Source organism: Camelus ferus, chromosome 16 (assembly GCF_009834535.1).
Source record: "Camelus ferus isolate YT-003-E chromosome 16, BCGSAC_Cfer_1.0, whole genome shotgun sequence".
In the NCBI taxonomy this organism is placed as follows: domain Eukaryota; kingdom Metazoa; phylum Chordata; class Mammalia; order Artiodactyla; family Camelidae; genus Camelus; species Camelus ferus.
In genome coordinates, this window is record NC_045711.1 from 33,316,603 (window position 1) to 33,340,045 (window position 23,443).

The 23,443-nt window shown below is 42.7% G+C and overlaps 1 protein-coding gene across 9 annotated transcripts in view; it reads right to left on the reverse strand.

The window, feature by feature from the left end:
* Positions 1 to 23,443, reverse strand: part of TANC2 (tetratricopeptide repeat, ankyrin repeat and coiled-coil containing 2) — a 304,320-nt gene that overhangs the window by 7,584 nt on the left and 273,293 nt on the right. For 8 of the 9 annotated variants that reach the window (XM_032457147.1, XM_032457146.1, XM_032457143.1 and 5 more), the window contains 9 exons: positions 21,216 to 21,401; positions 19,177 to 19,270; positions 12,774 to 12,907; positions 11,755 to 11,878; positions 7,883 to 8,058; positions 7,455 to 7,587; positions 5,945 to 6,036; positions 3,912 to 4,058; positions 1,570 to 1,670 (listed from right to left, as the gene is read on the reverse strand). In XM_032457147.1, coding sequence (XP_032313038.1) covers positions 1,570 to 1,670; positions 3,912 to 4,058; positions 5,945 to 6,036; positions 7,455 to 7,587; positions 7,883 to 8,058; positions 11,755 to 11,878; positions 12,774 to 12,907; positions 19,177 to 19,270; positions 21,216 to 21,401 — 1,187 coding nt within the window. Of the gene's footprint in view, positions 1 to 42; positions 1,152 to 1,569; positions 1,671 to 3,911; positions 4,059 to 5,944; positions 6,037 to 7,454; positions 7,588 to 7,882; positions 8,059 to 11,754; positions 11,879 to 12,773; positions 12,908 to 19,176; positions 19,271 to 21,215; positions 21,402 to 23,443 lie in introns of those variants that run through there. The other variant, XM_032457148.1, reaches the window with a different exon arrangement.

The window sequence follows — 23,443 nt, forward strand, 5'->3', positions numbered from 1 at the left end:
AAACACAGGAACTGGAGTTATTCTGAATCAACAGGAATCACCAAGAGCTGAGACACGGTCACTCTTTCAGAGAACTGTTAGCATCTTGGGGGAGTCTGGGGGTGCTTTGGTTTCGTGTGATTTGTAAGAAAGGAAAAAGGCAGGCTGTCATTCTAGAAGAATCCAGAATGACTCCCTAGCCCGTTCAGCCTCCATCTTCCTTCTGGCCTCTCTGGGATTAGTGGAGAAATGTCCCCATTTTGTCAGTCCAGTGAGGCTCTTCAGGAAGTTTCTCTTAGTGTCCAGATGCACACCAGGGAGTATGAGGATTGGGTGGGGTTGTCATTTACAGGGTCACTGTCAATTAGCTTAGGAACAAAACAGTAACTACAATATTTAAAAATCTTGCTGATCCAGCAGAATTTTTTCTTTATATTTTGGCTCCAATTTTCAGGCCTGTTCCATCCCAGGCAAGAACCCTGTCCTCTGCCCTTTCGACCCCTCGCCCCAGAGCACCACTGCTCCTTCATTCTGCTACCTCAATGCTGGGCAGGTGTTAGGCTTGCTGACTAGAAAACTCAGGCTCTAATTTACAAACGAGGACACAACTATCAGAGGTATTCCCATCCTCTCTGTTAACGCTGCCCAGAAAACGGGCAGTTGGCCTTGTGGGAAAGGAATGATCCAAGGGGAAAGAGAATTTGACAGTCAAGCTTCTGTAAGAACTCTGTTACCCCGGCTAGTTAAGACTAAGATCACTGCCACCATTACCACTAGACTGAACCTGGGTTTGATTTTCAGGACCATATCCCCCTGGTCACAGTAGGGAGTCTGAAGGAGTTCTTTCCCAGGCAGAGTTTGGGAGAAGGGCAGGGCGCTGGGCAGGGCGCTGGGCAGGAGGCATGAAGAACAGTGACAAATTATCCAAAGATCATCGACGGCAGGTTCTAGACCTTTCTGGAGCCTTCTGTGCCCATTGGCCAAACCATAGCAGGTGTCATGAGGGATGGGGTTTCTCTTGGGCCCTCTCAATCCTGGCAGCAGGACCTCCTGTCTCCATGCATGTGTGGTGTAGTGTTGGGAGAAGCAGGGAGGCGAGAAGGAGGTTTGATGCCACCAGACTTGAGGAGAGCCCAGAAGGAAGACTAATGATCCAGGGATTCCCCAAATGCCTGTAAGAGAGAGGAGCCTGTGATGTAAGTGACCCACCCTACTTCGCCCCCTAAAAGGGTTGGGAGGATATTTTGCTTAAGTGACCTCTTCTCAAGTCACCAGTGTCTCTTTGTGCTATCTGCTTTGGGGGTTCAAAAGTGATTGAGATATGGCAGAGGCTTCCTGGAAGAAGGTGCCATTCTCCAACAATGAAAAGGCATTTTCTCCCAAAGTAAAATGCTCTAGATCTCCAGAGCCCCGAGATTTGCCAGCCGTAAGATGCGCCCTGTGCTATGGGAGCCATCCCCTAAGCTCGGCCCCGAGAGTCCTCAGGGACAGACACAGTTGGGTACATAAGCCCCAGGATGGCCTACGTTGTCTTGGCCAGATTTCCAGAAAAGAGACCTCTTGCTTCTCACCCTCTCTCTCTCTCCTCACCTGCTGCTGCGTTTGGCCCTTGCTCTTGCATAGTAAGCTTCATAAGATTTCGGTTTCAGCTCCAGGGCCTTAGTAGCAAATTCCTCCGCCATTCCAAAATCCTGTCATTACAATAGGTGTGCAAATGAGTCATTGAAGAGATATGGAAAATAGACAGCTTGGGAATAAAACAGATTATATGTACATTTCTTTGACATTTATGGATGGAACACCTGGGATTCTCGACATGCCTGGTGTGGCTCTAGCCACGTGGCCCAGACGGGAAGTTCCTTCTGCCTTTTGCCCTGTGTTGTCCTGCAACTGCTCATGGGAATTTACCTGCCCAGAAGTATTAAAATACTTTTAATGTGCCCTCTTTCTGCCTTTCTAACAAAGTTCTTTCTAGCTCAGAAGCCAAATGTCAACCCAATGAAGCTCTTGAAGTTGGAAACCTGAACTCCCGCCATTCCTTGGCTTTAAAGGGATGAGAGAAATCCAGGAAGATGGTGTCTGTGTGATAAGCAACTGACTACGGAGACTAGACAGAGCAGGGACGTCAGACAGACGTGGGCTCAGTTCTCTGCTCTGCAATCCCACAGAGCGTGCTGTGTGCGTCTCACCCACACCTACCTCACAGGTAGGATCAGGAGCAACAGGGCCTTGGAAAGCCCCGTACCCAGGTCCTGGCAGGTAGGAGATGCTCAATGGATGGTAGTTTCTTTTCTAACTCACAGAGGCTTCTCTGGCCTGAGCTTTCTCTTAACTTGTTCCTTACTTAGGAAACATTTAAAATTTTAAAAAAAATAATAGAACAAGAGAGAACCCTAGCTATGACTAGGGTCTGTGCTGCCACCTCATCTCTTGTGAGGCTTCCTGGAAGAACATGGCCTCGTCTGTCCTCATCCTGAGAAGCCCTAGGAACAGGAACCAGGGGAACAAAGCCAGTTTTCAAGACCCCTTACATACTAAGCCAAAGCCACAGAACAGCACAGCAGCCTCTGGTTAACCTTGTGACTCCTCGGGCAGAACAAGGGCCCTGAGACAGAGGTAAACATGAAAAAAAAAATTAACAGGCAATTTTCTACCAAAGACGACAGACTTCAGGTGGTCCTGGGAGGTGGTTAACTGTTTCTGACCAGATGTGGAGCTAGAGAGACGGTGTTCCACCAACAGGATCATCTTCCAGCTCTAGTGTTTTCAACCTTACCCTTTAATTTTTTCTTTTGGGACAATCAATATTGCTGGGAAGATGAGAGTATTTTTAAGAAGCAGGATATTTGTTAGACAAAAAGGAAGCCAGCAGGTTGGCAGCAGCTTCGGAGCCCTGTCTCACTCTCACTAGCTGCTGCCGGAGGAGACCCCTGGTGCTGTTTCTTCTGTTTCAGGTAAGAACCTCACTGCCCTCTCCTGGGAACCTTGGCCCTGTCCCCACTCATCTCAGCGCCAGGGGCAACTCTGCCTCTTGGGCATCACACCCAAAGTCTACATCTGGGCTCTTTTCACTGTCAGGTTTTAGATAGATGATATAAAGGTCATCTTTCTGGAATTGATAGCAGATCTCTTGCCACGGAGGCTAAAGGCTCATTTCTATATACCTGAGTTCTTTATTCCTTTACTAAAATGTTTCTGTTTGGATTATTTTTATCTCCTAAGGAACTGTGAGACCTCAGGCTGGTGGATGTCAGAGGTTGCTGACATGATCTTAGCTATTCCCAGTATCTGAGAGAGGGTTCTTGGCCCAGGAGTATCTGCATGTCAAGGGAGCAGTGGCGGAGGCCGCCAGAGACTATCTACAAGGCAGGCAAGAAGGGCCAAGGACTACTGCGGAGGCAATAAACGACCAGGAGAGCTCTAAGATTCCCTCTGCGACAAGAAGGGGCACGGCATGTTAGGATAAAAAGATGAGGAAAGAACTGAAAAGTTCAAGATTAGCCTTAGAAATTAAACTTTGAAGTCCATGGTCCTGAACCCTCTTTCCAGCCCTTCCGTAGTAAATGACAAAGGGGCCTACCAGAAAGGAAGGGGACGACTGAGATTGTGTCTGGCAGCGGGGGTTCTCATGACTAGTGCTCTCACATCCTGGGGGCAAGGGAGGATGATGCTGATAATTCTCACTTGCAGTGGGAATTACGAAAATTCAGAAAGCTACGAAGTGCCCACTAGCATTCACTTTTTTTAATAGTTTGAGATATGGATTGTACTTAGACTTGATTTCTTTCAAATTGCAAATGTCAGTGCTCTGTGAAGGACAACCAAGTTCCAAATGGGGCAGACAAGGATCTCAGGGGCCTGGTAAAAGCTAGCATGACATGGACCATCAACTTCCAGGACGGCAGAAAGGAGCAGGGACAAGAGGGACTTACGTTCATTTTCCTGCGACATCGAGAGAGGTTGAGGAGGAGAGACACCTTTAGTTCCCGGAAGGTTTTCAAGTCCTCACCAAACCCTTCTCTAGGGAATTTCTTCAGGGCGTACTGGTAGCGCTGGGCAGCTTCCTTTACTTTACCTTTCTAATGGGAATACAAGATGGCAAAACATACTGTTGGTCTGGAGCAGCTGAGGAAGTTTGTCCCCATTCGTTTCCTCCACTCAGCGGTTACTACTAAGGGTTAGCCCTCCCAAACACAGTCCTGATGGTGACAGCCCAGTCTTCTCTACACACAGCTCCCCGGGCAGGAAGGGCATGGTGAAGGGGATTCCCAAGATCCAAGCCAGAGAAACAAAGCCTGGGTGAACAAAAGGCCTGGGTTCGCAGCTTCCCAACTGGATTCCCAAGGGACTGAGCTTGTTCATTTCAAAGGAGCTCTTTCTTGACCTGATCTCCCTGGGATACATCATTTCCTAGTCCCAGCCACTCCAAAGGTATTACCACTTCTCTGCTTTTGGCTTATCTGGACATCTCTTTTTGTTTGATGTTCCACCTTGCCAGTCCTCCAGAAGAGGCCACTCTTCCTCACAAAGGACGTGGGAGCTAAAATAGTCTCCTACTGCTTCCCTAACCTCATGGCATAAAATAGTATCAGTCTTCCTCCATTTTTGGAAAAGACCTGGGGTAGGGTGGTGGTAGAGAAATGAAATTTAGAATTTGTGATACCATCTGATTATGCAGGAGGGTTTTTCCAAGGTGAAGTAGATCTATGACCCACCTAGAGACCTGGTCACAGGGGCCTTGAAATTTTCTCACATTTTGTATCTGAAAATCTATGAGTTGAGCCCAGAATGATACAGGCACCTGCTGTTCCTTTAGCTGATCTTCATCTACTCTATTCCTTCTGTACAGCTGCAACTCCCCTAGGGATCCTCATCTTTCATTTTCTCGTGAGCACCCTTCACTAAGGAGAGACTTGGAGTCTTCCAAGGTAGAGTTCTGAGTAGGAGCAGCAGTAGCTCTGCCCGTTCTCATTAGGAGGTAGGACTCCTTGACTCAGAACACTGGAAATTATGTTACAAACAGGGCTTAGATCCTTGACAGCAATGCCATTCTCAAGTCTGTAAGTGTGACACCGAGGGAGGCCCTTCTTTGAAGTCATGTGAAATCACAGTTGGGTCAGCACTCAAGTTACCTAGAAGCCTAGGGGCTCTAGATTATTATGACCCACTCAAAGGGTCCTCAGGAAATACAACTCGACTCCCAGGAACTCTGTACACTCCTCACACAAGGCAAGAATAACGTGCTTCAAAGCATTTTCTCATCTTTGGGCCTGGGCTTGTCTCAGTGACGCTTGCTGCCAAAAGCTGGGTTGGATTTGTATTTACCTTTAGAAGAAGATGACTCAGCTAATCTTAACACAACAAGATAACCCTGACGTGGAATGTTCCTAGGGATGGGAGTCTGTGTTAGGGCGTGGTGCCTTCGGCTTGAACTGTGAGTACAAAATACGCCACCTTCCACACTCTGGCTGTCACTCAGTGAGTGGCTTCAAGCAAATCTTATAATTGCTATTTGTCTCAGTTTTCTTATCTTATTCAGGGATGCTGATAAGCTATTATTACCACAGACTTTAAAATCTGTATATATATTAAATAGGAAAGCTAAGATAATGCCTCTTTCCCACAGACTGGAAATATCTGCACTACATAATTTTTCGTTTACTTGTCCCATGGCTTCTGGGCTCCAGTGAGCAGAGTTCATGCAGCATCTATGTAACCGCCCGCCAGTGACCAGGCAGAACTCGGTTTTTAGGTTCATCGGCTGCGAGCACGTTTAGGTTACTCTTGCTCTCTTGCTGAGAAAACAAAGACCTGAGACCCTCACCCTACAAAGCCCATCTTTGAGGGCTGGCATTCTCTCTTTGCCTCTAGAACCAAGGATAAGAACGGTCAAGACTGGTAGATTCTACATCTGGAAAACAGTCAGTGGCTGTTTTGAGGGAACTTTGCTCCTTTCTCCCCTCACCTTATAAAACATGTCCCCCTCTTCCATCAGCTTGCTCAACAGGATGATCATGATGTCCGGTTTGGAGGTGGCCATCGCCCATGTGGCTGGACCTGTAGTGTACAGGATGCATGATGGGTAAAAAACTCATACAATGTAAGGGTGGTAGGAAGCTAGGTGAAAAAAACACCCTGGGGGAATTTCTGCTGAGAGAACAACTTGCTCCACAACGATTTCCTCATCTTTTAGACCTGGGAGTGTCCTAGTGACTCCCACTGCCAAGAAGCTGCGTTGGATTTGTATTCACCTTAAAATAAGAATATGTGAACTGTCTGAGTTTGCACCACAGGAGGGCAGCAGAGCCTGCATGCTGTATTGGGGCAGGCGATGGCTTAGTTTGGAGTTATTTTAAATAAGGAAACTGGGAGAAAGGGTTTATGTTAAATGTCACCATAAGATTTAAAAAATCCAAAAAGGTAATTTATTTCAGAATCTGGAACTCAAACCCCCCAGCTTTATTTAGTCTCTTAATTTTTAAAGATGTACTTTGCAGAAGGGAAACCATTAAAGACTAAAGGCTCCCTTAATTTGTAAGTATTAACTAGGACTCCTGGAATTCACGCTGAACCAGGAGCACAGTCCCAATGTCAGACAGATGTGAAACAAGCCAACACTACTGAGGACTACTTCACCCACAGAGAGAAAGAAGAGGTTAACTCGATTAGTTTACAGATGCCTGAATTATTTACCAACTAAGCTTTTCAGGGTTAGTTATCAAAAGTTCAAGTTATTCTCTACAACAGTCATTAAAAAAAATCTTCTTTTAAGGTGAAGTAAATTAACAGATTAGAGGTGTAGGGAACTCATGCAGGCTAAATCAAAGAGGAGAAGGCAGAGCTGACCAAGCCATCAGACCACGCCTGATGCTGACAGCGGTGAAATATACCTCGTGGGCGACTCGGTAACGTCTGACAACCTTCAAAGAAAGGAGAAAACAAAAAGTTGTAGGAGAGGAAAAAAAAATGGATGAAGGTGAAAAAAAAAAAAAAAAGAAGGAAAAAGCAGCAGTGAGAGGCAGGCAGCAAAAAAGCCAGCATATCAGCCAACCCTCGTCTACAGGTCTGTGGGATGGGGAGCGGATGGGACAACAGCAGCAGGGACTTGAGAGTCCGAAGCACATACAGAGCAAGGGAAAGCAAAGGCTCATGGCAGTGCAGGGATCCAGGATGCTCACGGGTGGGGCTGCTACAGAGGCATCAGCACACAGATGTGCTTAAGGTCAGAGCAGCCTCCCGGCGAAGGCTGCAGGGGCATGGCAGGTGACCGTGTGGTTCTGCACACAGGGAAGTGTGGATCTCGGCTCAGATGGTGCCTTCTCTGAGCTGAGAGTCCTTCTGTTCACTTGGACAATAACTGGGCCAGGGCAGAGGGGAAACTACACACACTCACACCAAACACCCAGGGCAGCCAGACCACTGGACCAGTCTGGCCTCCGGGCACAGATGGCCAACACCTTCTTCCTTTCTCCTACCTATCTTGGCTCCTTTCTTCAGAAGAGTGACAACAACAGAAGTGTTCCGGCACCCCACTGCCCTATCCAAAGGGCGCATTCCGCTGTAGTCAACATGCTCAATCATGGCCCCGTGATCCACCAGGAACTGGACCTAGGACATGGATCAAGCAGCGCAGTTAACACAGGTGTCACGGCTCAGCACTGCTCTACTCAGGGCTCTGGCTGCTACCTGCCCTTTATTCAACTGCAGGTTTGAACCAGGCTGGGCAGCCATGGTATTCCAGGCCATATGTATATTTTTGGTCTTTAATGGTGTTTTGAATATTCCTGTCCTCTAGCAAGTATAGATCTGAGAACTTTTATCAGAAATCATCAACCCCAGATAACATTACGGATGGAGAACCTTCCCGATTCCTACCACCTGAGGCTTGGTTAAGGGCACTCACCACTTCAGCATCACCATAGAAAGCTGCCAGATCCAGGGGGGTGCGGCCGTTCTTGTCGGCATGGTCCGTGGCAGCGCCATTATCCACCAGAGAACGTACTACTGAGAGATGACCCTTCAAACAAGCCCAGCTGAGCGCCGTCAATCCTTCTTTGTCCATTAGAGCAATGGAGGCACCTACAAGAGCAAGGGTAGCACAGGGCTGAGGAAACATGAAAAACACAGAATTTCACAACAGGAGGGGAGCTGGTACTTAAGGTGAACACTCAGCCAAAGCACAGCTTTTTTTTCTGGTATGTGAGTTATCTTTGGATAAAACTGTTTAAAAAACTGACCCGACAAGCCGTTAGTAGAAAGAGAGTCCACCTCTTTTACTGGGTGTCCTTGGTTCTGCACAATCTATCCCCAAGCTTACTGTCTGTCCTTCAGTTTCATTACTCCCCTGTGAGAATCCTCTACTCTGGCCAAAACGGATGTATCCACTGTCTCTAAAATCTCCTGTAAGTATTTCTGTATACTCACTTCTGGTTATGTTGCCCCTGTGTGTGGAACATCCTTTCTTTCTCCACAAGTTGCTCCACTTTTACCCATTTTCTAGGAACCATCTCAAATCCTTGTCTCCAAGAAGATTCTCCTGTTCACCGTTCCCTCATCTTGAATCTGCTTAATGTATGTTACCTTATTCTGTTAGTAATCTTTTTTTTTAATGTATCCCCCACTTATATGTAATAAATTCTCAACAAGTATTTTCTGAACTCAGCAAAAGTCTTCAATTCATAATAGTATAAATTCCTTGAGAGGGTCTCATAAAATAGCTCAGAACATGTTTACCATTGATGACAGTACCAGGCCACTTTCTCCCTCCTTAGAATGTGAGGGAAACGGTCTCATGGGAAGAGACTGAGCCCCGGCCACAAAGGGAATGAGGAGTTGAATTAGACTAGTCAGCCTTCAATAACCCCATCCTCACTCTTAGCCCCTTTTATATTCTGCGTATTCTTTCCTTCAGCATTTCTATTTTCATCTATAAAGAGCAAGCACATTTGACATAAAGTTTTGCAACTAGTCTAGAATTCAACATACTTTTGGTTCTCAGCCTAGACTGTAAGCTCTGGATGGCAAACAGCCTCTCATTCCCTTGCTAGTTTTGAGGAGTACCTGAGACAATTCTTTTCCCAAAGCTGGCATGTCATACTGAGAAATTAGAGATCAACTTACTGCACACACAGCACACTTTCCAGGCTGCCTCCCCAGCTGGACAGGATTCAGATGTCAGGTCAAGCTTAGGCCCTGCCACGGCCAGGCTCTGGGGCTACTCTGCAGTTATCTGGCCTATCACCTCTGTATCCCTAGAGGTCAGGTAACCAGACTTTGCGGCTTCCCATAAAAGGATGAAGGGCTGGAAGGAATCACACCTCTAACCCCAATGAGTGCCTTCTATGTCCTGGGTTATCTTTTCACAATGGTGTAGTTTGCAATGAAAACACTGACTCTCTAATATGGAATGGATTTGGATATTGGACAGACTCTAAGGAGTTTTTGCAGATGCAACATCCATAAATTCCCTGGACAGAGTCTCCAGTGGTGGAAAAATCAGGATAAGAAGGTTCTGGATGTATGTTACAGATAAACTGATTTTCCAAAGATCAGGAAAGCTGAAATTTAAGAAATTAAAAGGAGATTTATATGAATTCGTATGAATACACCCATATATTCAACTTACTTTGCAAATTCAATTTGTAATCTTCCTCTTCTCTCTTTTATTCCCCTTGTAGTTAATGGAATCACAGTTCTCCAAACATCCATTTAAAAACTTCGGTGTATCTTCAACTCATCTTTCCTTATTTCCTACATGTAATCAATCTTTGTATCCAAAACCTTTTTTGCACTTGGCCTTTCTGTTCTATCTTAACAGCTACTGCACCTGGATTAACCATCACTCTCATCTCTTCTATGACAACGGCTACCTAATTAATCCCCTGGCCTACTACCATCCCTTCATCAACAACTACTAGTCCCACTACTGCCAGAGTGATTTTTTTTTTTAAAGCACAATTCTGACATCAATTCCCTTTTTAAAAATCTTGAAAGGCTTCCTCTTGCCCTCCCATAAGTCCATACTCTTTTAGTCTGTCCCTTTTCAATTTCTTTTTACATATGTTTCCAATGTTATTTCCCAGTAGTCCTCACGTTCATCCCTGGACAACTTGCACATTTTCCCAAACCTGTTGTGTATCGTTCCTCCTCTCTTACCTTTCATTTACATGATTTCCCCTCCCTGAATACAGAACATTTTTCTTATTCAAATTTCAAAGTCTGTCCTGTTCTAACTCAAACACCTCTATTAGAGCACTTAGGAGCCTCTGCTCTTTAAGGCAGTTATTTAGCTTTGTTTTAGCCCTTCCTTGTCAGATTATGGACCTTTTAAAGACACAGATTATACTGTATTAATTAGAAAAGAATCACTCATAGTTCCTACCATAGTGTTTTGCAAATAATGCAGGCTAAATAAACATTTGTAGAATTTGTTGATTTAGTCAAAGTCTCTGATTTAAGTGTGAAAAAAAAAATGAAACAGTACAAAGAGCAGAATGTCTGCAGTGTAAGAACAAATGTCTGGAATCTGGGCCTGATGGCTTCTACTGGCATGCGGCAGACACTGTGCAGTCACCCAAAGCTTATCAGTGGCTGAAGTCATCCTGCCTTTTCCAGTAGAGTCGAGCGGTTCTGGGACATTTACTCCAGCCATGTCTTATCCTGAGAATCTAGGTATATCCCCCTTGCTCCCCCTGCCCCTTCTTAGCAGAAGTAAGGGTAGATAGCATGAAACCAGCTTTGTTTGGTGGCTTGTACTGGGGAAGTAAGAACCACTTTGCACGCTGGGAGAACAGTTCTCTGACTCTGACCTAGTTTTGTGAGTCTGAGGAGACAAATCTTCTTTGGAGGAGAGTGCTAGAGATCCAATAAGTCTTTGACTGAGTTGTAGTTTGAAATCTTAGAAGAAATCTTGTTTTCTTCCTAACTCAATTACCCTTCAGCTGCTCCAGCCTGGGTATGATTCTCAGGAGGTTTGTTTCCTTGAAGAGTATGTGCTTGTAGAGATTAATTATAGATGATTAGATCCAGTTTACTAACAGGGGAGGCTAACTGGAATGTAGTCAAGGCTGGTCAGTCACACTACCTCCTGCTTCATATAAATGCTCAAGCTCCAGTAGGTGGCACTGTAGAGTCACCAGTGACTTGCGCTTTTCTACAACAGAGGTCCACCATCACTCACCACTGCTTCGCATAGGTGACTGAGGTCACAGCATTTTGAAGGAGCCTGAAATGCTTTTGATAGTTGACCACAATTTCCTTTAATTTTTTCCCATTCACCAGGAATAGGTGAATGTTGGTAAAAAAGGAATTTATTACAATAGGAGGATAATAATATCCGGATTCCTCAAATAGGGTCCCCACTGTCAACAATTGTTTCAACCTCTGTTTGCCTCCTTTGGATACAAGAAAAATATTAGTTGTGAAGGCTTAGGAAAGAATTGATAGTTAAAGCCAAAATATAATCCCTGGAAGATGAACATTTATTGGGTGTACATTAAAAATTCACACTTTGGAAATCACTGATTGAATTAAAGAGCTTAGAATGTATAAATTTGATTGGGATACCAAAAATCCCTCAAGCCATAAAGAAATAGAGAATGTCAAAATTAGAAGGGTCCTACTGTATATGAGGAGAGAGGAGATGGATTTTGTTTTTCTAACCAACTGGATTAATGATATCCATTCTCAACAGTCCTGGGACCCGTCAGTGGAAATCATGAGTTCCTTGGGTTATTCTGGGTACTGACTGCCCAGCTCTGGCATCCTAGAACTGACCTTGTGCAAGGAGAAAGTCCACAGTTCCTAGATGGCCTTCGGAAGCTGCCATCATCAGGGGAGTACGGCCCTGCTTGTCTGCCATGTTGACATCAGCTCCATGGGTGAGTAAAAGATCAACAATCTGCAAGTGCCGAGAAACAGGGTCCAATCAGCCAGGAAGAGCTGCCGAGCAGACACACGCACACCATCCCCGAACAGGCAAGTCACCTCTAATGTAACTTCCCACTGCAGGAACCCCCTCTGGTTCCTGCACAATCTAGTATAAGATTTGATCTCTGACTCTCTTAGGCACAGCCAAGTGAGAAGAACTCAACTCTAGATGTCTGACTCAGCCACTAAGTAAAAAAGAATCTAAGATAACAAAGGCCAAGATGTAGACTAAAAACCCCATAATGGAAGTGCCAACACAAGTTACTGCCTATGTCAGTGCCATTTTATTGACCTCTAGGGGTTGCAGCCTGCCTGCAGTGAATATTTATGACTGAACAGAATATGGTAAAGTGCCTCTGATAAGTCTGGCACTGTTGGGCTCTTAGAACTTTTTTTCCACTCAAATATTTTCAAAGATTATAACCAATATGCTTTCTTTTCCATCCTAAGTATATAAATGAGCATTTATCCAGATCCAAACATCTGGAAATCGCATAACTAGAATTTACATACACCACATTTTCTTTTTGCAAGTCTCAGACACCTGCACATACGTGGCTAGCAAGGATCAGCTGAGGTTTGAACCTTCCAGAGAACCTGTGGGTGCTGTGAAATATGAGAAGGAGGTCACTCCATGACCCAGTGGCTAGTCCTTCTGCACAATACAGATCTTCATGATGATTTTGAATGTTAGCTACTAGACATATTCTCAATTAACCAGAATATTAATAATGGAGGCCCAAGTCCTCAAAGCCAGTGAATGCTGGGTAACCCAAATTTTGTGATTTTTTTTTTTTTGTTCTCTGCTTCAGAAGTTCTTAAAACTCACCCCTGCCTGGGGGACTGGAAGTAGCTACCCTGCTTACCTGCCAGTGGCCCTGGCGAACAGTGCTGAACAGGGGCACTGCCCCTCGGCGATTTGGTTGGGCCACTGCCGCCCCTTGTTCCAAGAGCAGACGACACACCTCCAGTTTGCCCCTTCCGGCTGCAGCTGTCAGGGCTAGGGGCAGAGAGCACAGACTGAGGACAGTTGGCCTTGCTCTCTCTAGCCCTCTGTGTTAAACATGGCAGCAGATCTGTGTTTGATTAATGTAACTGCTACTCTACCTCTGAGAGTGACTTTGGCTACTTTTGCCATGTAGGAAATTTTCAAAGAAAAATAATGAATAAAACTACAAGTAAATGGGCTTACAACACATAGAGACAATTATAATAGCAAATTTATTGAAAAACCACCTTCGATCAAACTTACTTGGTTTCATTTTTCCTACCCAGACTGTCTTCTTTGCTTTTGACTTCTTTTCTGATAACTCTTCCTAGCTACAAACCTTTTCCTGGGCTATGCATGAGTGAGAAAGCAGAGAGAAGGGCCTTTGCAGAGTCAGGCCTTTCTGAGAGTTACGAGAAACCAACTCTGGCCAACCTCTACTCCTGGAACCTTAAACTCAGAGAACCAAAGTCAGAAATTGCAGTCTAAGAGCCTTAGGCCAGTTTTCATTCTTTTTCTTCATCAGCTGAGACAGAAGTTTCTACTACACGTGCCACCATTTTTATATGAGAGAATTATTCACGGTAATAGTCTTAAAGATGAAAGAAGTGTGACAAAGTCTCCCTTCTTCTGAATACAGAAGAGTGGATTTACAGATAAAAATATCAGCTACAGTGAGTCTAAGGGTCAGACACAGCAGGAAGAAACTTAAACATTCTTCTTTGTGTGCTATTGTCCATTGTTTAAGGTCTCTGATACAGTGGAGTGCTTATTTCATCCTCCGAGTATTATTTCAATAGCAGTAAGAGGAGTTTGTCGATATAATTTGTACTAAGTTCATATTTGAACAAATACATATTTGTCTCATTTAACATGGATCTCAAACGCGTAGGCTTAGAGTTTTAAACGGCTGAGGGTGTGGAAGATGATGAATACCATCATCAGATGGCAGGAGTTACGCTTTTAAGAAAGAGGACATAGAACTTTTTCCCCACATAGACTTGAAAAATTGATGTGGTACTCAGGCCTTTATTATGGCCACCTACTCAATGACAAATCAGAAGACGATAATATTTGTGAGGCGCAGATAATATTTCAGTTTGCAAATGTTGGTATGTAATCAAGGAAGCAACTGAAATTTAAATCAAATGGTCACTTGTGATTTTTTTTCATTTAAGTGCCAATTATGGCACTTTGTCTTTGGGCCTGGACAAATTTATCTACAACTGACTCATATGCAAAACCAAAACTACCTATAATTTCCACTAAGATAAACCTTCAAAGTAGTCTTTTCCTTCCTCAAGGATAAAAAGGGCTTATAAAGGAAAATGTGACAGTTTTAGAAGCTATATTCATTCTTTAACCAGATGTATTTATGCCTTGTCTTATGTGTATTTTCAGTTTTATTTTGGAATTTTTTTGGGGGGGAGGGGTAATCAGGATTTCTTTTCTTTTTCCTTCTTTCTTCTTCTCTTCCTTCCTTCCTTCCTTTCTCCCTCCCTCCCTTCCTCCCTTCTTCTTTTAATGGAGTAACTGGGGATTGAACCCAGGACCTCGTGCATGTTAGGCATGCACTCTATCACTGAGCTACACCCTCCACCTCTGGGACTCTTAACATAGGCATTTCTGTCTTGTTCCTCATAGAAGGGCAGAGGCTTCATCCTATCTGAGGTGAGAGTCACTTCCAACCCCTGAATGGATGAGTTACAGCTACTGATGGGTTTGATTATTTACATGACAAAGAAGTTTTGTCTCTTCTTCTTTAAATCAAAATGACCTTCCCTCTTTTCCAAGTTCATATTTCTAATAGCTCAGGAAAAAAACCCCACAAAACTTTAGTTCTTGAGTCAGAACATAAGAGTAGCTTAAGAACTTGACTGGCGATCATCACATTGCATACATTAAATTTACACAATGTTGTATGTCAATTACATCTCAGTAAAGCTGTGGGGGTGGGGAAGAACTTGACTGGGTTAGACACTCGTTAAGAACCATAAGAATCATCTTGTTAGTACATAAAACAAATGATTTGGAAAATTTCTAACTCTCATGTTCTGACTCCATTTAAAGCAGCTTCTAGGTGACAGGGCTGTGGCAAACCTCCCTTTCAATGTCTTGTGTCTGGCAGGGTGTGGAGGTGCAAATACATTCTTTTTCACAAAAGAATTTCCAGTCTGGAGAAAATACAGACAGTACTTCATAATCAAGCCTCTCATCAATGATCTAGGTCACAGAACACATTTGAGAATTCACAACCAGTGCCCACCCTGAAAGCTAAACTTACGCTGTCCACTCCAACCTGGAGTTGTGGTGCTCTGGCTGGCCCATTTCAAGCCGCTGGACAACACATTTACATGAGAGGGAATGTTCCATTTGGCCTTTTTCTTTGTTGTATCATCTCTGTTGCTTAGGTTATGATGTAATTTGGCAGGAATCTCCAGCTGATAGCTGGATATGGTCATTAACACAGCTGGCCAATTTCATCTCAGAACAACACAACTATGTAAAATTGGAACTGTACTTCTCAAAATCCAAGAGCAAGGAGTTGCTTTGGCTGGATTTTATATAGGTCTTATCAAAAACTGTTAAACTTTTTGAAAGAGAGAAGATTAAGGCAAAGCCAGTTCTGTAAAACAACAAGCTGATTCTTAGAGTGAATGTAGCAGTCTGGACCCAAATCTCTTCCTAAGAGACTGGTAACAGATTTTGTTCCCTAGCTCATTGGCATCTGATGAGATTATCTGACAGGAATGGTCCTTTTTCAAAGGGAAATGCAAAGAGTTTGAAGAGACAGACAGGATGTAGCTCAGAGTTGAGGAAACAGCCAAAGCCTGCTTGGATGGGATGATGAGACTAAACAGAATGCACAGAAAGCAAATGGTTCTTTTGTTGAGCTATTTTCAACCTTGAAAGAGTACAGCACAGATAGATCATGTAAGACCAATGGGATGGAGATGGTGGGGGAGACATAAACTGGTCACTGCTATCCAAAACAATATTAATTAGTTAAACGTTTATGGGCCTCTTTGTCAGACACTGTCTCTGCTCTTAAGGAACTCGGGGTTGAGTAAGGATAACAGACAAATAAACAAATCCATTACTATATAGTGTGACCAGCACAACAGAGATAAGTCCACAGGGGTTGTCTGGAGGTGGCTTGGAGGTAGAAGTGTCTGAGAAGGTCTCCAGGAAGAGATGACAATCTGAACCAGACACTGAAAGAGAAACAGGAGACTTATAGGCAAGGACAAGGGGGCAGCATTTGAGGCACAGGGAGAGCACGTATAAAGGCACCGAGGTACGAAATAGAATGTTTATCTATTTTGAGAAGATAGGCAATAGAGGATGCTACAGATCATGACTGGCCCTTTTATGCTACATTAAATAAGTCACTTAATGCTACAGGTGGTCACTGAAGGGTGGTAGCAGGAAAGTGACATGAACAGATGTGGCTTAGAGAGATCACTCTGGCTGAGATCTGGGAGATAAATCACAAAAGAGTGAGGCCAGAGAAGTGAAGATCAGCTAGGAGGCAGCTGCAATAACTTAGGCAAAAGATGACGAAGGAGTGAATTAGGGGTATCTTGTTTATTTTATGAACTCTCACTTCTTTTGGGCCATGGGATAGCCCAGGCCCTCCAGAGCTGCTAGAGTTGTTTAATGCTGGTTCTGGTCTGCAGCCGTAAGACAAAGGAGAGGAGGGACCGGTGAACAGTCTTGTCACCTTAATTGCTTTCTTTCTGTGTTGTTCTGTAAGAAGTCTGTGAAAACCCTGCGGGATGGGAGGGGGTCAGCCAGATGGTGAAAGCCAGATGTAGGAAGTCCCTCTCTGAAAGGATAAAGGGGCCATAAAAGGAGGACAAAGACAACCAGGATACTCTAGTGATTTGCTTTTAGAAAATCTGGTATATAAAAAATACATTGCAATTAATATTTCACTATATGCTAAGATAATGTTTCACTGATTCTAAGATGAACTTTTTTTCCCTCCACATTTTAACAACTCTGAAATCAAAATGCATCTTACAATTGACATGAAAATAAAGAACTTTTAGTTGAATAGGTAGTTTTTTTTTTTTTTGGTAATGACATAGAATAATGGTTATGTAGTTTCTCATAGTTAGTAGTGTCTTGGATTCAATATAGTAAATGATACAGATTGTTGGAAATGTCATGACCACTGTATTTTCCTGTGGTAAAAATTATGTTATTTAGGGCAGGGTTGCAGAAGTGAGACCCCAACCAGCTGACTGTAGGTAATAGACCTTCATTCCCTATATGAGGGAAACATGTAAGATTCCGCTATTGGAAGAAATAACACAATTCAATAGGTCATTATAAATTTTAAATGATTATGTGCTATAAGTTTGAAAGAAACACGTATACTTAGTAAATTGATCACTATAGATAGAAAAGCAACTCAGAGACTATTTTATACAAGTGGTGAGTTGTAGGGACTTTTTTTTACATAGCAAAGACATTATTTCCCAGAAATTTTTCTGAAGTCAAATAACTTTTCATAGGTCTATAAATTATACTGCAAATGTATTTCATTCTAACTTATATTTAAATAACATGTTTATAATGCTGAAATTATTTCATTTAAATGTCAAATTAAATACAACACAATTCTGCTTACAAGCAAATTGACATGAAACTTTGATTTTTTTTTACAATCTTGAGAAATGTTACATATGTAAGAAAATTAATGTAACAAACTTTATTGCACACTTTAAAGCAGGAAATATTTCTAAAGTCCTGAGATCGTAAAGTTTTATTCTAACAAGACCTTTATAGCAAGAAAAGTAAGTCTTCCACTTAGTTCACACTCTTCTTGAACATTTGTGAGGAATTCTCTCAAGTACAGCACTAGCATGTGTTTGACAGTCATCATTATGATTGTTTGTCTTGTAATTTTATCCATTATCACCACTGGGTCGCGGCTCTTTTCGCCCTCCCCAGTGGTCACATGTGCCCGGCGGCAATAGGAGATGCTGGGAGGTGTGGTGACCTTGTGCTGGGGAAGGCCAAGCTGATGGGCACGGTAAACCCACACGTTCCTCCTGCAGCTCCAGGTCTCAGCAGGCACACTCCAGGACTGCTGACGTCCCGGCCAGTCCCTTCCCCTTAGTCTGTCCTCTGGCTTCCCTCAGGGTGGGGCCCCAGAGACAGCAGCTGTTTCCAGCTGCACATTTTCCTTTAATCTGTCACAGGCTCTTAAGCTGCAGCTGCCTGGCATCTGCTCTCTTTGGCTCTTACAGAGGGAGGGATTGTTCGAGAAGCAAATTCCTAAGCTTTGGACCATTCTACATGATGTTGAAGAAGCCATGAAAACCTATGTAAGGTTTTTGCCATGCGTGGAAACATCCCAATTCAACAGGTAATTATAAACTTTAAATGGATTCAAGTGTCTTCTCTTATTTTTAATAACATTCTGACCCTAGCCAAAGCATATCCCCTTCTTATTCAGTAAAATATTCTCCCTAAATTGTCCATCTCGAAACATGTCTACTTCTCCTGGCAAGTATGACACATATCTGTGGTGACTCTACAGTTTTCATTGCCCTGGTTTCATAAAAACACATAAAAAGTTATTAATGTTTCTCCAGATGTTCCAGTTTAGATTTGGGGGAAAGACAACAATCATTTCCTGCAAAGGCCAAAAGGAAGAGGCTTCTGCTTGTGTAGTAAGTACCAGGCAACATGGAAATAGCTTTGCTACAGACCAAGAGGGACTGCACAGGGCTCTGCCCTACAGGGGCTACTTCATTTTGCATCCTCATAGCAAGTGTACTCAGAACATACCAGCTTAACCATGTCACATACCGCCCTGCCATGGTAACACTTGGTTAATTAAGCCAGAGGTGTCGATAAAAATTTAACCTCTTGGTGTACAACTACAGGGGAAATATTTATTCCTAACTGCTACAAGAATCACATTGAAAAAAAAAATACAGAAAATCCACAACTATTTTCTGCTCTGGCTTGGCACATTGGAAGGAAACTCTCAGCCTTTTAAAAATATTTGGAAACAAGATGGGGGGAAAGTTTTGTTTGAAATACTCTGGTGCTAATGGCATGGAGCATCCAAAGGGAAAGAGGACTAAAAGAAGGAAACTGCTTGACTTTTTACTTTGGCTGAATCGGTCTCCAACACAAAAGCCGTAAGACAGAGACTGCCAAAGGTCTGCCAGAAGGAAAATCAGGGTGTGAGATGCAGAGTATATCCCCACACAAACAACACATTCACGAGACAAGAGAGTGATGGCCACGAGAGATACCTGTCTCTCCCCAGAGACTGTCAAAGCTGTTGATCTGTGCTCGCTCCACTTCCTCTTCATCTTTTTCTGGAAGATCAAGTAGGTAGGAGACAATCTGAAACAAAAAGTTGTGTCAGCTCAAACTTCAGGTGGAAAACTCTAATACTGACATTAGCCTGTGAGGTTTGGAAGATACTCGGATAATTCAAGGGTCATGAAATCTCTTGCACAAAAAAGAAGTCAGAACTGACTGTCTTAGCAAAGAAACCCAAAGCTTCTGTGATGAGCATTTGTTCTACTAGGTACAGTTTACAAGTTTCTCTTAAACACAATTGACTTACACAGCATGTGGTTTTTAAAAATTACATACTTATCACAGTCAAGTTAAAGAAGCAATGAATCCCTCATCTTCCCAGGAAAAATACCAAGAAATAAACAGAAAATAAATATGGAGAAAACTGAGGGCCTGTACTTTTTCACAGGAAAGCTGTTATCTTCTTGTTTCCTCTCCGAATTATAAGGACTGCTTTTGAGGATATTACAGGGAGAATGGCTGCTAACAAAAAAGGAAAGTGACAGCTCTGTTTCCAGGAATTTGACTGTAAAAAGAGCTGAAAAACCTCCCACAGATAATAAAAATTCCAGTTTTACTTAATATTCCTTTGGTTATGTATCAGGTCAGTTGGCAGGGTAGCTGTGTCACTGAAGCATCCCATGCAGTGGTGAGCAAACATATACTGGCCCATGAAAGCTGATCATTAAATTTTCAGAAGTTTGCAAGCCAGTTGTTAAACAAAGATATTTATTACAAATTAACAATTAAATAAATCATACTAAAAAAGTTAAAATATCAAATCTCATAACTCCTTCATTATTTAACCACATTTTACTATTATCTACACTCTTAAGGTTATTTATATTTATTGTGTCTGTATGGTGGAAATTTTAAATAATTACGTGCTCTTGTGCATCTCTCTGAAACTGTGTGTTTGGTGATGTCACACTGGTAGCTTGAGATCAGTCATGGTGGGAGTATTTATACCCTGGAAACTGGCAAACTTTACAAATCAGAATTTGATTTAGTGGTAAAGCTAAGAGGTTCCAGTTTAATGAACATAAACTGTACGAGGGTGAGAAATAGTTTATCAGTAGATTGCATATCAGATTTAATGACAACGAAATTATTGGGAAAAGAGTTATTAGCAAATTGGGGCACAACTTCATTTATCAAATTATGGCTGAGTTGTAACCACAGGTTGGGTACAGATATAAATTTAGCAAAAATCAACAAAAGCATTCAATTAAGAGCACTGCATATTTCATTATTATTTGTAAACCATGTGCTATGTTTTTATACCTATAAAATTTATAACAAATCTAAGTATGTATATATACACACACACACACTCTCTTGCTCCATTCCACCACTCTCCCCTCCCCAGAGCTGGTTGTTAAACATTTTCTAGCACACTACCAATTCCACATATTTTGTCATTATATTAATTACTTTCATTAACAAATAAATTAGCAAAAATACCACTTATATAGAGTTTAATAGTTTACAAAGCACCTTTCATATCAGCCTTGTAAAAAAGAATTTTTTAGTCTCACTTTGCTGGTGGGAGACTAAGATTCTAAGAGATTAAGCAAATTGCCCACGGTCTAGAGCTAATGAGTAGGAAAGCTGGGACTCAAACCTGGTCCTTCTGAGATTCCAAATGTTGTACCCTTCCCATTCCACACTGCCCACCTATGTGAACACAAGTCAATAAATCATCCCTCTGAACCTAGTGTCACAGTCTGTTAAACAGGGCTGGAAAGATGGGGAGGAATCAGTGTAGACAATTTCCAAGGTCCTTTCCAACTCTTATGCTCTATAATTCCATAATTCTGGATACCTTGGCACCTCCTTATTCCTCAGAGCAGTGACCAAAAAGCTAATTCACATTAATTAGGCTGGCAATTTTGTAATAATGCAACCCCTTTTTTCAGGTTTCCTAGGTCCCTCAATACATAGCTTGAACCTCCCCGCCCCCAGACCTCATCACCTGCTTTCTTACCTCGGTGTAACCCATGCTGGCTGCAGCGATGAGGGCCTGCTGGATGGCGTGGCTCTTCTTAAACACTCCTTGCTGCTGGCCCGCCATTGTCCAATCACACTGAATTAAAAACTTGACAACTTCCAGGTGACCTCGGAGTGCAGCATGCACTAAAGCACACTGCCCATTTTTATCCAAGTGATCTACCTAGGGGAGGCGACAGAGAGATCCGTGTGAAAAAGCTCTGCGGCTGCACTCCCCGTCTGGTCACACCAGCCACTGCACATGTCTGGACGACTAACAGTCATCCTTTCCTATTCCTACTTCCATTCCTTTCCTATTCCGATTCCTTTTCCTCTAAGAAAACTTAGAGGATACTTTCCTACTCAGGCTAGATCTTCAACGAGCTACAACTCTGGTAGATGCCCTTCTGGGGAGAATCTGTTTGCATAATGTCAGGCTTTTGTTTTCACATCAAGAGAAACAAAAAAGCAAAACTCCCAGCTCCAATTTTGTTTTCCTGAGGAACATTCTCCTTTGTCCTCAATTAGACCCAAATTTGAAAGACTCTGTAAGCTCTGTTGGCACAAAAACACTGTCTTTGAAATCATGAAGGAGAAGAAAAACATTCTGAAGTTCAAATTTTTCGGTCTCCTAAAGAAGCAAAATATCTCATATCATGAATCACACATTCAACCACTAAGCTTTGGCAACAGCCACTTCTCTCCTCCAACGGGAAGACAGAATCTCAAAGATCTGGCCAAAATGGCTAGAGGTACTTGGAACTTAATGCTAGACTAAGTTCCAACAGTAGTTTTTACAGTTGCAGTGTTGGTTACAAGTTTAGTCTGAAAGAAGAGACTGATTCAGATCAATCTAGTAGAAGGTCCCCAGACACAAATCTTAATAGATGAACAGCCTTTTCTGGCAGGTGGGCAGGTTATCTTCCAGTGGTAGGTAGAGCACGTATAACCTAAGTTCTGTATGTATCTGGTTCTCTCCAGCTTTAGTTTCACCTAGTCATCCACATAATAAATGGTCACTGAATGCCTACTAAAGGTACCACATAGGATACAAAGGTGGTAAGACAGAAAAGTATAGATTCCCTTCTCAAAGTTTTGAACAAGATAGGGGAGATGAGACCAATAAGACAAAAACCTGTCCAACAAAGGTGTAATATAATAAATGTCATAAGGTGGAAGAGGGTATATAGCTCAAGTGGTAGAGCGCATGCTTAACATGCACGAGGTCCTGGGTTCAATCCCCAGTAAGTACCTCTTCTAAAAACAAACAAACAAACAAACTTAATTACCTCCTCCTTGCAAAAAACAAAACAAAACAACAATTAAAAAACACAAACAAAAAATCCTAAAAAAAAAAAAGTCATAAGGAAAGTAAAAGTGCAATAACATTTCAGAGCATTCCCAGCCAGACTCAGGAACAGGAACATTCAATTCAGTTATTCAACAAAATAACTGGCTAAGTTCTTAAGTGGCTTAGAGGGGTGAGAAATGAGAAAAAGTGACTTTATTTGGTGACTGGCAGTTGTTAGTGACTTGAGGGAGTAGCTTCAGGTGAACACCAAGAGGCTGGGATGTCGTTTTTCCTTTTTCCTTTTTTTTAAAGGATATTATTTATTAGGCATTGCATGAGATTAAAAGAGACTTCATCTCTTTTTAAAAAGGTTCTATCATTTTCAGTTATCACAATGCCCCTCTCAATCCTTTTTCTAGAAGAAAAAAGTGAGACTGAGAGAGGTCAAATGGCTTGTCCATGCCCTCACAGAAAGCAAGTGTGAATGCAGGTTTTGACCACGCTGTGCTTAATTCCAAAGCTGATGGTTTTAATGACTTGCCCCCTCTTTCTCTCATGGAAGCCAGACTACAAGTGCTTAAGGAGTAGTGAGGAAGAAGTGGTAGCAAGTAGAGATGGCTCTTAGGACAGGCTTGGTGGACATGGAAGGGAAGAGACGAACGGTGGCTTCTGCTTAGGAGAAGAGAGGGAAGTTTCTCTTTGGGGTTAGGGAAGACATTCATAGGTTTGTGGGAACTGAGAAGAAAGGTAGTATGAATTTAGAAAAAGAATGAAATGATGTGAGAGAATGAACAACGTACTCTGATAAAAAATATAGGCGGAGGCAACTGCTTTGGAAAAGAAGGTAAAAAATTCCTTCTCTGTGGCGGAAGTAAAGGTGAGTGCAGGTAAGGATTAATAGTTTTGAGACAGAGGCACACTGAGATAAACTCAAT